This window comes from Zalophus californianus, chromosome 4 (genome assembly GCF_009762305.2).
Source record: "Zalophus californianus isolate mZalCal1 chromosome 4, mZalCal1.pri.v2, whole genome shotgun sequence".
Lineage (NCBI taxonomy): Eukaryota > Metazoa > Chordata > Mammalia > Carnivora > Otariidae > Zalophus > Zalophus californianus.
In genome coordinates this window covers 188,063,024-188,078,374 of record NC_045598.1, presented here as the reverse complement: position 1 = coordinate 188,078,374, position 15,351 = coordinate 188,063,024, and the positions used below count along the sequence as shown (strand labels likewise).

General features: G+C 48.6%; 1 protein-coding gene across 7 annotated transcripts in view; it reads left to right on the top strand.

The window, feature by feature from the left end:
• Positions 1-15,351, top strand: part of TRAPPC9 (trafficking protein particle complex 9) — a 538,722-nt gene that overhangs the window by 9,757 nt on the left and 513,614 nt on the right. For all 7 annotated transcript variants that reach the window (XM_027598884.2, XM_027598890.2, XM_027598898.2 and 4 more), the window contains 2 exons: positions 4,987-5,132; positions 8,066-8,194. In XM_027598884.2, coding sequence (XP_027454685.2) covers positions 4,987-5,132; positions 8,066-8,194 — 275 coding nt within the window. The remainder of the gene's footprint in view (positions 1-4,986; positions 5,133-8,065; positions 8,195-15,351) is intronic.

Sequence of the window (15,351 nt, the reverse complement as noted above, 5' to 3'; positions counted from 1 at the left end):
AGCCCTTATTAATCCCTTCTGTTTGGAGGATGTGGGATGCTCGTTGATTTCGGTGGCGGCTGCACAGGGACTTTTCCTGGGGTATTTTAACCTGGAAAGTCCAAGACTGCAGCGCCCTGCTCGATCCTGGCTTTGGAATGAACGTAGGAGGCACGTGTTCTTGGCTGTCGCTGTGTGATGTGCATGATGGAGCCTGTACCCAGCGGCCGCCGGTGAGGGTGCCCGGCCCGGGAGCGTGCTGGCCACAGAGGGACGCTGTCCGAGGACGCGGTCACCAGTGGCCTTTCGCTTTCACCTGGAGCATGCCGTTTTCTTTACTTCACCTTAGCAGCCGTCCTTCATAAAAGGGCAGGGGCTGTTCTACCATCTATCTTTTGCCCCCTCTGTGAGGGTGACTTTTCTAGGTATTAGGAAAACATGGCCTTCTAAAGAGCTAGTTCATTTGGAGCTTGTGGACACAAGGGCCTCTGTAGGTGAGCGTAGTTTTCTTTCTGCTTTAGCCAGGAAGCATGCCGAGCCGGATGTGTGGTTCACCTTAGCAGCCGTGCACCTGCCTTTCCTTTTGACCGTGTGTGGGTGAGAGATAGCTGTTTCTGTCTTTGTTGAGGCTCATGCCCGTCACTGGGCATGATGGGCACATCATTAGTTTGCAGCAGTGAAGCTCCAACATTTAACCAAGGTCGGGCCTAGAGGGAGAACCTTTGGCCGACCTAGCTCCTTGTATTTCTCCCTGACCCAGCTCACCCATGGGAAAAGGTCTGGCCACCACCACCGTGCAGGCCGGGAGGCCTTGTTTCTTCTTTACTGCTCTGGTCCACATGTGAACACTTTCTTCCTTCACTTACTTTGTCTCAAGTGAGATAGGCTGGACCTTCTGAAAGGTTCCCTCACATTCTAGGGTGGGGGAACAAAGCAGAAATAAGTGTAGCAAGTAGAAGACATTGCAACTTCCTGCCTGCAGACATACAGGGCAGGGATGCTGTGATGGCCGGGCTGTGCCCCGCACCACAGGGCCTTTCCTGTTGCTCCCCAGGCCCCGGGGAGCTGTGTGAGAACAGCTTTGCCTGGGCTCCTCCTTTCTTACCTGCTCACCTCTGGCAGGTATGTCTCTCTCTCTCTCTCTTTTTTTTTTTTTTTAAAGATTTTTATTTATTTATTTGGGAGAGCGAGAATGAGAGAGAGAGAGCACATGGGAGGGGGGAGGGTCAGAGGGAGAAGCAGGCTCCCCGCCGAGCAGGGAGCCCGATGCGGGACTCGATCCCGGGACTCCAGGATCATGACCTGAGCCGAAGGCAGTCACCTAACCAACTGAGCCACCCAGGCGCCCATGGCAGGTATGTCTCTTAACCGGGAGCTCTTCTAGATCTCAGACCCTTCAAAGTGCAGATGACAGGAGAACCATGAGCCCCTTTTTCTGGGCCGTTCTCTTGGTCTTACCCTTGTGAGCCTCACATACCTTCTCTGAGCATCCCGTGCCAGGAGAGACCTCCTGCTCTTTAGAGGGCCGTGACTCAGCCCGCGCTTGCTGTGAGCTTGCTGTGTCCTGCACTGGGTCCTGTGGCATGACCCTGACTATGATGGGGGGGCAGGGGTGAGGAAATGAGGAAATCAAGTAAGGGACTCAGGGTTTTGACTTGAGCAACTGGTCATGTGGTGAGGCTGTCTGGTGGGGAGGACTGGGAGGTTCCTGCTGGGGGTCGAATTCCAGAATTAAATATTGGACATGTATTGTAGATGCCTATTTGACATTCAAGTGACAGTTTCGAAGAGGCAAATGGATTTATGAGCCTGGAGTGCAGGGAAGGAGTGGACCGGAGAACCACGCTCAGAGTTGTCAGTATGTGGCTTGTATTTAGAACCAAGCATGTGGGTGAGCGCCTCCAGTGAGGTGTAGACTGGGGTGGGAGGAGGGGCCAGAGCTGTGACCAGTTAGTGGAGGAATGCCCAGTCTCATGGAGGTTTTGTACGTCATTCTGAGGAGGCTGGGATTTTAGGAGCTGCTGCCATTTATCTTGAAAGTGCTGGTGGGCAGGGCAGCTTCTGAAGGAGTCTGAAGGGAATGGTGTATGGGACCTGCGTCCTGGGAAGATGGCTCCTGCAGCAGGAGGGTGGGGGTGAGCCTCCTCAGGGACCAGAGTCACCTGGGGTGGAGTGCATAGCCCTGCCCGGTCCTTGGAGGGCTCAGAGGGCTGAGGAGTGGGGAGTCCCAGCTTCCTGGTCTGTTCTTCCTGTGGAACAGAGGGTGCCTTGGGTAGGGATCTCCTGGGAGAGGTGATGGGGGATTGGGAGCAGAAGCTGACCTATAGAAGGATCGATGGATGGTTCTGGAATTGTCTTTCCCCCAAGTAAGACTTTAAAAAACCCTCTTGAGTACATTGGTAGTTACTTTGGAGGAAGCAGTTCTTTTTTGATCCTTCTAAGTGTGAGGTCCTATACCGGCGGATCCAGAGATGAGTAAGACAGTGCGTCACAGGGCTTCTACCACCGGGGAAAATAATGCCCGGTTAAGGCGGGGAGGGCCAGAGAGGGGTAAGGTGCCAACTAGCCGCGCTACCTACGTGTGTCACTCGACACAGCGGCGGTTATTTGTAGACAGGTCGACAGCTGTGTTACTGGAGGAGGGAATGCTGAAGTCTTCTCTCTCAGTCGGAACAGGGAGCACCCCAGGGAAGCGAGCCAGGCACTGGCCAGCTTTGGGGGGAGGCCTGGCAGTGCCGCTGTGTGCACGGACGGGAGCCCAGGCTTGCGTCCCTGAGCGTCTGTTCGGTTGACGTCGTTCTCCTGTAATTCTGCGTCAGGACAGATGCAGAGTCCCTGCACGGTCCCTTGTGTTGCTGTCAGAGTAAGATATATTCACGGTGCTGGAGTGGAACTTCTTTCCCTGTCCAGTCCAGCGGCTGTGACAAGCACGTGAGAATCCTTGGATTTGGGACTTGGGCTGTGCTTTGCTCTTTGTTCCTCCCTTCCCTCTTCTCATCTCTGTCTCCTCTTCCCAAATGCTCTCAGAGAGGCCGTGGTCTTAAGAGAGGGGGTGGACAAAAACTCAGATAGAAATAGTGCTGTCGTGTTTGGGGGGCAGCCCTGTCTAGGGCTGAGGGACATGGTGAGGGGGATTTTCAGGACACAGAGCTCTCTGCCTTGAGTTCTGGAGACAGAATGAGAGTCAGCCAGGGGAAGGGGCCAGGGGGCAGGAGCAGCCTGGGCAGCTAGGAGGATGTGGGGTGGGGGCGTGAGGCGAGTGCCCCGTGCAGTGCGGTCCATGTCCCAGGCTTCAGGAGGGAGGCTGGGACCCTGGAGAGGACCTGTCCTGCAGGGCTTTGGAGGAACTTGGTTTTTATTAAAACTGACAGCAGAAGGAGGCAGTGAAGGGTGTCAGTGGGGAGTCGCCTTTTGGAGAGGTGTTCGTGGTTTTGATCTGCAGAAAGAGGGGCTTGGGGTGGGCAGGAGCAGCTCAGTCCCTTTGAGACCCATCCATTCATTTGTTTATTCACAACAAACCTGTTTTTGAGTGTCCAGGGGAGAGGGATGGATGCACCGGAGCAAGCAAAGTGTACTTGCCTTTTTGGAGCTTCCATATGTCAGAAGTTGATTCAGCATAGAATGTTCTAGGAACGCAGCAGCGGCATCTAATCCAAAGTGCAGAGGCAGGAGGCAGGGAAGGCTTTTTTGATAAACTGACAGTTGAAATGAGCCCTAAGGAGAGTGTGAAGCAGTTAGGCAGGAGGTCACTGGGGACCCTGGTAAGCAGTAAGGTGAGGCTGTAGAGTGCAGGGCAGTGGGGCAGTGGGAGGAGGGGAGGCAGGGGCAGCTGGAGCAGGGCTAGAACTGTGCTGGGGAACGGGTTTTGAAGCAGGAGGAGTGACCTAATCAGATTTACGGTCTGGGAGGCCCCTCCTGGCTGGGGCGGGGCATGGGGGAGGAGGGTGTGTGTGTGTCAGGGACATGGTGGAGGGGCCGTACAGAGTGGAGGTACCCAGTGGGGGAGGGCAGGGCAGCATAGGTTTGGTGTTTTCTTATGGGGAGGGCTTGTTAGTGGGGGCCATACTCACACTGCCTTGGGCTGGGCAGGAGACTGGTGCTTCCTCTTCTCTCTCTCCCCTGCCTTCTGTGATGATCTTAGTTCAGTCAGTACTGGGAACAGAGACGCCGAATTCCAGGGAGCCGGAGCATTTCTAGGGCTTTTCAGAGTTAGATCTGGAATGACTTAACTTCGTATTGAGGTCTGTCAATAGCATTCATTTAGCTAGAAACTTCACGTATTTTGGATTTCCATGGGGGTTTTATTCTTGACGTGATTGCTTTCTCAGTGAGAGAAAATTTAATTCAGCTGCTATTTTTCTTGAAAAAAATTTTAAGAAATTTAATATTTAAAAGAATAGGAATATTTAAAAATGGCAAAGGAAGATTTCGGTATAGTTTCTTTGGTTTCTGAGTAGATAGACGTCTCTGCATTATTTAACAGTGTATCCTTGCCAGTATGTAAGGAGCTGTTGGTGATGCCCCAGGCCCCACCCCCTCAAGGCATTACTGGGCTGGCTCTGCAGGAGTGGGGATAAAGGTCTTGTTTGCAAAAGCCAAGTGGCGGGCTTTTGATATGCAGCCCAGCTCTGTTTATACAATAATAGTAGGTTTGAAGTTAAGAAAGTGGAAGATAATTGATTTTTTTTAAAAAGCTGAAACATCAACTTTCTTGTGCTGATGTTATGGAAAATTTGCGAAGGAGAATCCTACTCGCGTATTGTCTAGGTGCAATGCACGGTGGAGGTCACACGTCCCTGCTACCTCTAGACGATAACTTGGCAGGTGTTTGTGAAGTCGAGACCATTCCAGCTCCCACACTGGCCATGATGGTTGCTGCCTTTCAATTATGGAGCCTAAAGTTGCCTTCATAGCATTTTTTTTTTTGTAGTGAGAGAGTCAAATAGTGCTTTCGGGGCAGAAGTCGTGCACTAGCAATGACACGTGTCCATGCATTGTATTTTGTAGACATTACAAGAAGCGGTGCCAAGGGCGCATGCGCAAGCATGTGGGTGATTTATGCCTCCAGGCAGGGATGCTGCAGGACTCCTTGGTACATTACCACATGTCTGTGGAACTTCTCCGCTCGGTGAATGACTTCCTGTGGCTTGGAGGTAAGATCATCTCATGTAGATATCAGGTATGTGATTGGAAATAAGAGAAAACATAGAAAATTCGTTCTCAAAATGAAGGGTGTGGGAAGAGAAGCAGTCGGCTGTCTGGATGCTGTGGGGGATCGTCTTGGGTAACTGTCCCCGCCTTGTCTGCTGCCGCGACCCCCATCCCCTTGCCCCCGACCCGCACTGAGGTCCTGCTGGCACCTGCATGCTCTTTCCTTGACAATGTGCTGCCTTTCCTTGTTCCTCTGGGTTTTTGGGTTTGTTTTTAAACACATCTTGCCCTCTGCTTAGAATGCCATTCCCCATCCCATCTTAGTTACCTCTCACGCTCATTCTTCAAAACCTCATCTGTGCATTAGCTGACGACGATTGACTACATATGGTATATCCATTCAGCGGAACGTTAATAAGCCATGAAAATGTTGGACATTAAAAAAAAAGGAAAAAAAAGAGAGGTGGGGGTTGGGGGAATGGGGTAATTGGGTGATGGTCAATTAAAAAAAAGAGGTAAAGCTGTGGAAGGTGACAGCACAGGGAGTGTAATCAGGAGGAACAGGGTACCGTTTGTGACAGACGGCGACTCCACCTGTTGTGGTGAGCACGGACAGCCGGATCAGTATGGTGTACGCCCGACACAGGTATCCCGTTGTCCGTGTGCTGTACTTCAGTAAATGAAAGACACAAAGGGCCGCTTCTTTTTTTTTTTTTAAATAAAGATTTTATTTATTTATTTGACAGAGAGACACAGCGAGAGAGGGAACACAAGCAGGGGGAGTGGGAGAGGGAGAAGCAGGCTTCCCGCGGAGCAGGGAGCCCGATGCGGGGCTCCATCCCAGGACCCTGGGATCATGACCTGAGCCGAAGGCAGATGCTCAACGACTGAGCCACCCAGGTGCCCCTAAGGGCCGCCTCTTAATCTGGATTGTCCCGAAAAGGCAGGGGATTGATGACCAGTTGCCGGGGGCTGGGCAGAGGGGCATGTGAGTGCTGGTGGCTGTGAGGCTTCCTTCTCTGGTGATGAAAACGTTCTGGAATTAGATGGTGGTGAAGGTTGCACACCTGTGAATTGGACACTGCTCCGTGGGTGAGTGGTAATGCTCTGCGAGTTACCTTTCAATTTGAAACACTAACAAACGAATTAAAAACCTGCTTCAAAGGAGAGCCTTCTCTCACCCTCTAGGCAGTGGGAGCCTGCGGTGTCTCGTACTGAGCCCTGCCTGTTATGGGGCTTGCCCTTTGTGCTGCAATTGTGTGTTTATGTGTGTTTTCCCTTGGGGGACCATCTCCAGGGGGTGGACTGGGAGGCATGGTCTGTGTGTGTCCATAATCAGCTTATTGTACGTGTCCCATAAATGCTTGTTAAATAAACATCGTGTGAGTGAGGAGTGAAATAGGGTTCTTTCCTGGAAAGGTGAGTCAGGGGGGCCTGTCAGCTACTTATGAATACAAGTCAGAATGAAGTAATGAAGTCAGTTCTTTATTTTATTTTATTTTATTTTAAAGATTTTATTTATTTGACAGAGAGAGACAGCGAGAGAGGGAACACAAGCAGGGGGAGCAGGAGAGGGAGAAGCAGGCTCCCTGCTGAGCAGGGAGCCCAATGTGGGTTCGATCCCAGGACCCTGGGATCACGACCTGAGCCGAAGGCAGACGCTTAACGACTGAGCCACCCAGATGTCCCTGAAGTCAGTTCTTTCATAGAAATTTAGCAACATGCTGTAGAACACAGTAAATACAAGAAATTCTTAAAATGGGCTTCTGTTTCAGAATTTGGTTTCTTAAAGTGGCCAGAGACTGACTGATTGGTGGAATATATCCGTACCCCAGTGAGCTATAACATTAGGGCCCCTGCAGCAGGCGCTTATCCAGGAAGAAAGGCCCCCACGCCCATGGGGGGCTCACGGAGTGATAAGCTGAGTTGGCGGGGTTCCTGAGGAGGGGGGTGTGCTGTGGGCTACTTTCTCCTGCAGCCTCTCATAAGCCATGGGCTCCACGACCCGTGGCTTCGTAACAGATCAGAACAGAAGCAGACAGGAGGGTCCAGCTCCCTCGTATCAAGCCAGACGTGGAAGACGTTTGTAAAACTGTAAAACAGTGCTGCTCTGCCAGCATATATTTTTGTTTTGGAAAATAGTGTTCATAAAAATGTAACACGTAATGGGCTTATTATGATTTTAAAAGAAATGAACACATATTTAAATCTTTTCTTAGCTTTATTTTCAGATAGGGTAAGTATCTGTAGATGTACCCGGCACAAACCAAAGGTCTTTGTGATCCTCAGTGGGTTTTCACAGTGTGGAGGGGCGCTAAGACCACCACGTTTGAGGACCGCTGCAGAAGTAGGGGCGAACACTGTGGCACGACGTGTCTGGCCCAGGGCACGGCTAGAGACTCTTAGGCTGTAACTGCCCACATAGAAGAACAAAACGTGGCTACCTTCGAGGAGACGGGCTTACCGGTGTTTGCTCTGAGGGTGCCAGATGCATTTAGGGTGTGTGATGGGACGAGGCGGTGTGGTCCTGCTTTGCTGGTCTTGTTTTTGAATATTTTCAATCCAGGGCATTTCCTGCCGTCCAGCTCTGTAGCGTCAGAATCGGGCACAGAGCCTGCCTCCTGGTAAGCCCTAAACTTTTGGTTAAAGAGTCGAGGAGACTGGCCCGTGTCAAGTGTGTACCCAGCCTCTCGGTGAGGCCTTGCGTTTCCTGAGAGTGTTCGGTGTTGCCAGCTTGGGCCTGTGCCTGGGAAAGGTGATGGGTGGCATGTTCCTGTTTGTAACCAAGCCAGTGATCCTTAGGTTCGATCTTTGTTTTGGGGAAACATGGGCATTTCCACATAATCGAACTGTTTAAATCATTCTTAGCCACTGCAGTTTGAGCTCATTATGGGCCACTAATTTTACTGATGGTGCTTTTTTTTTTCACACCCAGCTGCCCTTGAAGGGTTATGTTCGGCTTCTGTCATCTATCACTATCCTGGTGGAACTGGGGGTAAGACTGGAGCTCGAAGGTTCCAGAGTAGCTCACTTCCTGCCGAAGCAGCCAACAGACATCGACCAGGTAAGCTCTGCACTTTCCTCCTGCCTGGACTCAGTTACAGTCTGTAAGCAACGTGGGTGGGTGGGGGTGTGTGTCACTTATAACTTCCCCTCTGGGTTACACCTCACAAATGTTTAGATAAAATATAAAATCTCTTGAGTCAGAAATCTTGCATGAGACATTTTCTTCTGACTTTATTGAATATTGATCTTATGGAATCTTACTATTAATGGGTTTTAATGATTGGTTGATTTCTGGAACACTTGAATGAAGTTTCTTGGTAGACTGACCTCAAAGTTCTGGGGTGTCTGGATCTTTTTCTTAATTTTTGTGTATTTAGGGAAGCTGGCCCCAGATGTTGACTTTAACAGCTAATTCAGGGCCTGGACTGTTCCTTATTTCTGGCTTGATGAAATTCTCTTAGTAAGTTGAGTTTGAGTTGGTTATGTTTGTCAGCACCAATGAAGAGTAAAAAATCTTCGGAGGAGCAGACTCACAAGTGCTTGTCAAATGAACTTGACCCTTCTGACCCTTAATGAATGAACTATGGCCTCAGTCATGAAGATGAGAACAAAGAACAGAGGTCAAGGCTTTACACACAATTGCTAGGTGTGTTTTGATTGATGAGGTGTTTAGACACCTTTTCCTCCAAAGAGAAAGCCCACGGTAGTTAATGCGTATTGGATAGGGAAGTGGCCTGAATGTGTGGTTTCCTGAATTATACTTTTTCCCATGACCAACAGAGAGTGCAGATGGCCTTTAGGAGCAGGTTTACTGCGGCTGCACAGCCGGAACCGGGGGCACCTTTTGTAGGACTGCTCAGGTGGATCTGTAATGGTTCTGGAAAATATTTCATCCTTCTTTAGCACTGCGCTCCTCATGATTTCCGTGGCCCCCAGTTACGTGAGGGAAGGTACAGCAGGCCTAGAAGAGATGTGGAGTCTGAGGCTGGGCGGGCCTCTGTCTCCTGTGCTTGGACCTTGACTGGCCTCCTCCCGGTTGCGGTCCTGCCGGCCCTGCTGTGGGGCTCCACGTCCTTCCCCAACCCGAGAAGACCGGCTCCCATGCTCTCTCTGGGAGCCTTTTGTTGGAGGTGGTTGTTTCCCCTGTTTGAAGAGTTCTAGTGTGTTGAGACTGTTCTACTGATGTGATTAGTGAGACTCTAGACACTTTTTAGAGAAATGTTTCATTTTCCCCCTTGGCTGAACGTAGGCAAAGAAAAGGTTTCAGCTGTTTTTGAAAAACTGCTTTGACTGCAGTAGAGGAATGTCTCTCTTCAGCTTCGCGGAGTGTAAAAAGCTCAGGCTCTGCTACTTTTGGAGACAGCCGATGGGAAGGCGGTGCGGCAAAGCCCAGGCAAGGGCCGACAGCACGCCGGTCCCGCTTTACTGCCCTTCCGGCAGACAGGAGTCCGGGCCCGTCACCGCGCTTCGTCTCGTGTGTTGTTTTATCTTGGTGGTGACTTCAGGATTGTCTCTTTGTGGCCCCCTCGTCCTACAGCGGGGGGGGGGGGCTGTATGGCATCTGCTCTCTGGGGTGAAGACCAGACAAACTGATGACCTAATGTTCTCCCTTGAGTTCCTTTCTCAGCAGCTGAAATGCAGGTGTTATTTACTGTTAGTGTGACCTGGAATGTTTCATCTCTTGGTGCCTCAGTTTGTCTATATCTCTAAGATGAGGAAAATAGTGACAGTGCTTTCCTCATAGGGTTCCCGTGAAGGTGTGTGAGATGTGCACGTAGAGGACCTGGGACCTGCCCTACGTGGTCCCGGATAACCGTTAGCGGCCACGTCAGACAGAGTGTTAGGTCTTTTTAAGACTTGGTAATAGGAATTCACAAGTGCAGTTAGAAGACCCTTGACAGCTCAGACCCCAGCTATATGGTTTTCCAGCAGACGTCCTCACACTGAGTTATTGTAGTTTCAAAAGAATTCTGTAGTCCCCTCGTCTTTTGCTCTAATTCCCCTTTTGTTTTCCTTTTTACACTTTCCTAGTATCCAAAAGTTAGAGGCCACAAATTCTTTTTTTCTTGGAGACTTGCATATGAACCTGTAAATCTATATAATAAATAGACAAAACTTCGTTCATTAAAAAAATCACTAGGGCATTCTGCAATTAATCTGAAAAGAAATGTTTATTGACTTATAGATGTTTCTTCTTTGTGGTTACTTCTACTCTTTGGTCTGTCTTAGTTTATTAATCATCACCATCATCATCATTATCAAAATAGCTGTGAATTATTCCGGAGCTCCCTGGCCAGAGGCTATGCTCAGTGCTCCCCTTGTGTCCTGCCTCCCGGCAGGCGTGGAACCCCATGTATCTGTGTCCCCTCTGTGCGGGTGAGGGATCGAGGCTGGAAGAGATACATCCCTGGCCCCCCGTTGTGCAGCTGGGGAGGGGGGGGGGCTGACTCAGGGCCGGGGCCCAGGTGCTTTGACCGTGCGGCACATGCTCTGTTGCTCTGCTGTCCAGCCTCCCACTGGCTGGTTTCCTGAGCGCCGGTGAGTTCATCAGTGCCAGACTTCCGCAGTCTCAGCCTGACACGGCCTTAAAAGAAGAGACGTCCGTGAGACTATGAGACAGAGGGGCAGATACTGAAATCGGACACTTCCGCAGTTGATTTAGTCTGAGCCAACAATGTAAAAATTAATATTTTAACTCCATAAGCACTAAAAATAAAACATTTTAAAAATGATGACAGTACAAAAGAGAAGTGAGCTTTGAAAATCCACCCGTTGCTAATGACTTAGTGCTTGTTTTTCTCTGGTGATGCTTGTTGGGAGAAAAAGTTATACAGACTGAATTGGTTTTATGTAGTCATGAGTACGGAAGAAAAGAGTAAGTTAGTAAATGTTGAGAGAAAGTAACAATCTAGACTGTTTTCTTTCTGATGATGAATATGTAGATTTTATGGGACTTGGGCCTTGTCAGCCTTGCTTTTTATGGCCCAAGTATATTTCCTTACTTGTGGAATTTAAATAATGTTACTTAATTTGTGTGATTATGAGAATTAGCTACCTTTTATACAAAGCACCTAAGAGGTGCTTAATAAACATTTACTGTCACAAATAGCATAGATTATTTAGCAGTATCAACTTTGAATACTGAAGAGGGTGGTTTGTTTCTGATGCATGTTCAGTAATATAGGCACATGATAATACGAGTATGATTTAAAGTGCTACAGATACAGTGACATTTTTAATTTTATTTTAAAGATTTTATTTATTTAATTGACAGAGAGAGAGACAGCGAGAGAGGGAACACAAGCAGGGGGAGCGGGAGAGGGAGAAGCAGGCTTCCCGCCGAGCAGGGAGCCCGATGTGGGACTCGATCCCGGGACTCCGGGATCATGACCTGAGCCAAGGCAGACGCTTAACGACTGAGCCACCCAGACACCCCTCCAGTGACGTTTTTTAGCACAATATAAAGTTTTGATGAAATTGGTGTTGTTCTCGGGCGCCTGGGTGGCTCAGTTGGTTAAGCCACTGCCTTCGGCTCGGGTCATGATCCTGGAGTCCCGGGATCGAGTCCCACATCGGGCTCCCTGCTCGGCGGGGAGTCTGCTTCTCCCTCTGACCCCCCCCGCTCGTGCTCTCTGTCTCTCATTCTCTCTCTCTCAAATAGGTAAAATCTTTAAAAAAAGAAAAAAAAAGAAATTGGTGTTGTTCTAGTAAGATGGGGAACAACTAAATTGCCTTAAGCTGGAGGACTTGATTTTTTGTACAGAATGTATGTTTTTACAACTCAGAATTCATATTGCCATGTAATCATTCACTAAAACCTTTAAGTAACTAGGAATTTGACCATAGCCAATATGTTTAGAAAAATTGATATTGAGCTGTTTTCAGGGAATAAGCTTATCTCTTTTGTGAGTGAAGAAAATTTTTTTTTCTGTATTCTTAAAAGGTTAACAAATTGAAAATGTTGATTTGACGTTTTTTTAAAATAGAGGGAATAAAAGGGGAGAACTCATGCTGTTTTACTGTGTAAATAAACATTTTTGTATTTCAACACAGTTGTATGATTTATAGTTGCCAGCTCTTTGGGAAGTATTTTGCAAGACACTTAGACTACCTACTGTTGGAAAAACACAGATGTGACTTTTATGCATCCAGGGTTAGTATAGCTCTGCTGGGTTTTGGTATAGTGCAAGATGTGAGGACTAGGCTTTGCTACAGAGTGCTGGAAGGACAGCCTCCCTGGGTCTCAGTCTCCCTGAGAATGAAGGGGCTGAGCCAGACGCCCAAGACCCCTTCCCGTTAAGGTTAGTTTCCATGAGCCTATTCTTGTTTAAGGTTCCAGAGTAAGTGCTGAATACCACTCCCTTTCCTACAGCAGAATTTCGTATGTGCTAGCTCAGCTTTTAGTAAGGTCTCTGAGCATCCTATTTTTAAAAAATCTTACTGATCTTTTCTTAGCACGCAGGCAATTTTTGTTGCACCTTTTCCAGCAACTTGGAAAGCCTCTCTGTGGCCATAGGGGGTGCTGTTGCACCTTTGAAAAGTCTTAATTTTCCTGTTTGTGAAAGACTTAACCAATGTTCCTTTAATTTGATATTTTTGTTTAGTGCTTCAGAATAGTACAGTGTCCATTATGTCTAGGTGTTCCAGTGATACCTTATTTTTATTCTGTCACCTCTCTGAAAATTCAGGTGTGCTGTGTGAACAGTGGTGAAATTGGACTTTTCTTCCGATATTAGAGACCAGTCAGCCATGCTTTCATAAAAGAGGTGGAAACAGTCTGTGGAGAGCCTTGACGCTGAAGAACTCTGAGTTCCCCGTGTGTTCATCAGTGGGGGATGATTTGGTTGCAGGGACCAAGCCTCGTGTTTTGATTGGGTAGGAGTGCGCACGCTGCCACTTGGCCTTGTGAACCTGAGTCCATACTTGCTGAGTTTTTTTCTCATTTGAAAAACAAGGATGCTAATGTCTGCTTTGGAGAATTGTGAGGATCACAGAGAAATTATGTAAAGTGTTTAGCACAGTGGTTATCTCATAAAAGAGCTCGTGAACTTTGGCTGTTATTCTGCACGAAGCCATCATTTTATAGTCTTTGGGGATTGCTAAGGGTTTAAAATATGAAATGATGGTTTTGGGAAGAAAGATGCACTTAAGAAACGAGCGAACTATTTGAGGAGGGTCAGCAGTTCCTGTACTCAGACTTCCGCAGCAGCACCAGAGATAGGGACTTTGTGTGGTCACTCTGAACCTATGTGAAGTCACAGAACTTTTTGTTAATTAGTGTCTGTTGGGGCTTAAGGGGGCCCAATCACTGCACTCCTATTTTCTCCACCGAGAAATGGAAGAGGAGGCAGGTGGAGACAAACGGCACCTTTATTACTGATAAAGCCCCATTCTCCATGAACTTTAGGGATGCGGGAAAATCGGCAGGCTGTACTGTATCCAAAAATAAACAGACTCTCCCATCCCAGGGGGCTCTGGACCGCAGGGTCCTTCCCATGAGAGGACCTGCCCCTGTCCTCGGCGGGAAGCCAAGGACCCTGCGGCGGGCCAGCACCAGAGGAAGAAGAGGGTTTCACATGTGCAGCTCGCCTCTCAAACGTCCTGAAGTTAGAAGTCAGGCCACTTGAGTGAGGAGGACGAGCAGGGGCACGTGGTCCAGGACTGTTGTGGGGGAGACCTCCTCATGGAAACCAGAGCAGCGGGGAGGAAGGGGCTCCTTCCTTTCACTTTCCACAGGTCATGGGGTGGAGCAGAAGGGCGCTGCCCAAGAACTTGTAAATGGGAAAATGAGGAAGTATGAAAGATGATTAGAAGGGAGGTTTGTGAAATCACCTTAACAGTTACCATTTGTTGAGCACTTAAAATGTGCTACACAGGATTCTCAGTGCTTTACATAAACCAATGTTATCCCTTCATCCTCACAGCAACCCAGCCGAGTAGCCTTGATTATTGTGCCCATTGTACAGATGTGAAAATTGAGGCATAGACAGGGTGAGCAACCTGACCAGACTCACGGAGCTAGCAAGTGTCAGAGCAGGGGTCTTGGCTCCCAGAGACTGGCTTCAGGTGTTTGGGGGTGTCAGCCTGTCTGTAGATCTTCAAGGGCATCTATCCATGAGTCAGGGCTCGGTCAGCCTAGAAAGAGTGGCAGAGGGAGAGTTACATGAGTGTTGACCTTGAGAGTCATAGTGATCAGCCTTGATTGCTCGTCTAGGCAGCAGATCTGTCCCTGTAACAGGAAGGGAGTCCCAGTTAATCTGGGAAAACACCTTCCTGCTTGGCTTCCATCCGTGCTCACCACGTAACCTCCTGCCTGTGATTGGGCTGTTGAGGAGAAGAGTGCTGATTGTTGAACTGAGATATTTTGGTCTGATTGATAATTATATCTTCTATTACATTAATAAGTTCAACCTCCACTTTTTTTATGTGAGTCTCTTAGGAGTTTGGTTAACGTGAAATCAGTCCACTGGAGCCTGATGATGCTGATAATCAAATTTCTGAGCACGTCAAGGTGCTTCTGTCCATGGAGACCTGGCTGGAGGACACCCTTTCTTTCAGTGTGTGATTTCTTTGGATAGCACCCGCTCTTCCCCCGCCCCCCACCCACATAAGACGAGAGGCCTTCCGAGCCAGATAACAGACAGCAAAGTGCACATACTCCTCTTCCCAATCAGAAAACTATTAAGTGCCTAGAAATGAGCTAATGAAAGGCTTCCAGGAAGTCTAATTAGATAAAGTCCATTTGGTAAAAAGCTGTCCATTTTTTTTGCAGCTGGGCTTTTCCTGTGCTGTTTGAAAAAACTATCTGGGCCATGTGGCTTACCGACTCCCATTAGATAAGATGAAGGGAATGTAAAAGGCAGAAGAGGGTTGTTCCAGACGGTCTGTCCACACCAGTGAGAAGTGATAGTTGGCTGTCTGCATGAGACACGAGACAAAGATTTTTACACATTGAATAGGAGAACTTTAAAGGCTCTGCAATTGGAGTGCACTTAGTATGGGGCCCAGTCCATCACTCCATGTGCTGAGAGGTCAAATAATTGATGACTCTGAGCAGAGGCAGAAAAAAGTTCCAGTCGCACCCCCTGTTTCATGGATATGGCACAGTGTAGTATATTTGATCAAGCTTTTCACTGAACAAAAAGTTTCTAGGGTTATCTGGAAACCCCCCATTCCCCAAGGGTCCACACAGCTGAGTGTCCCCTCAGGGCAGAT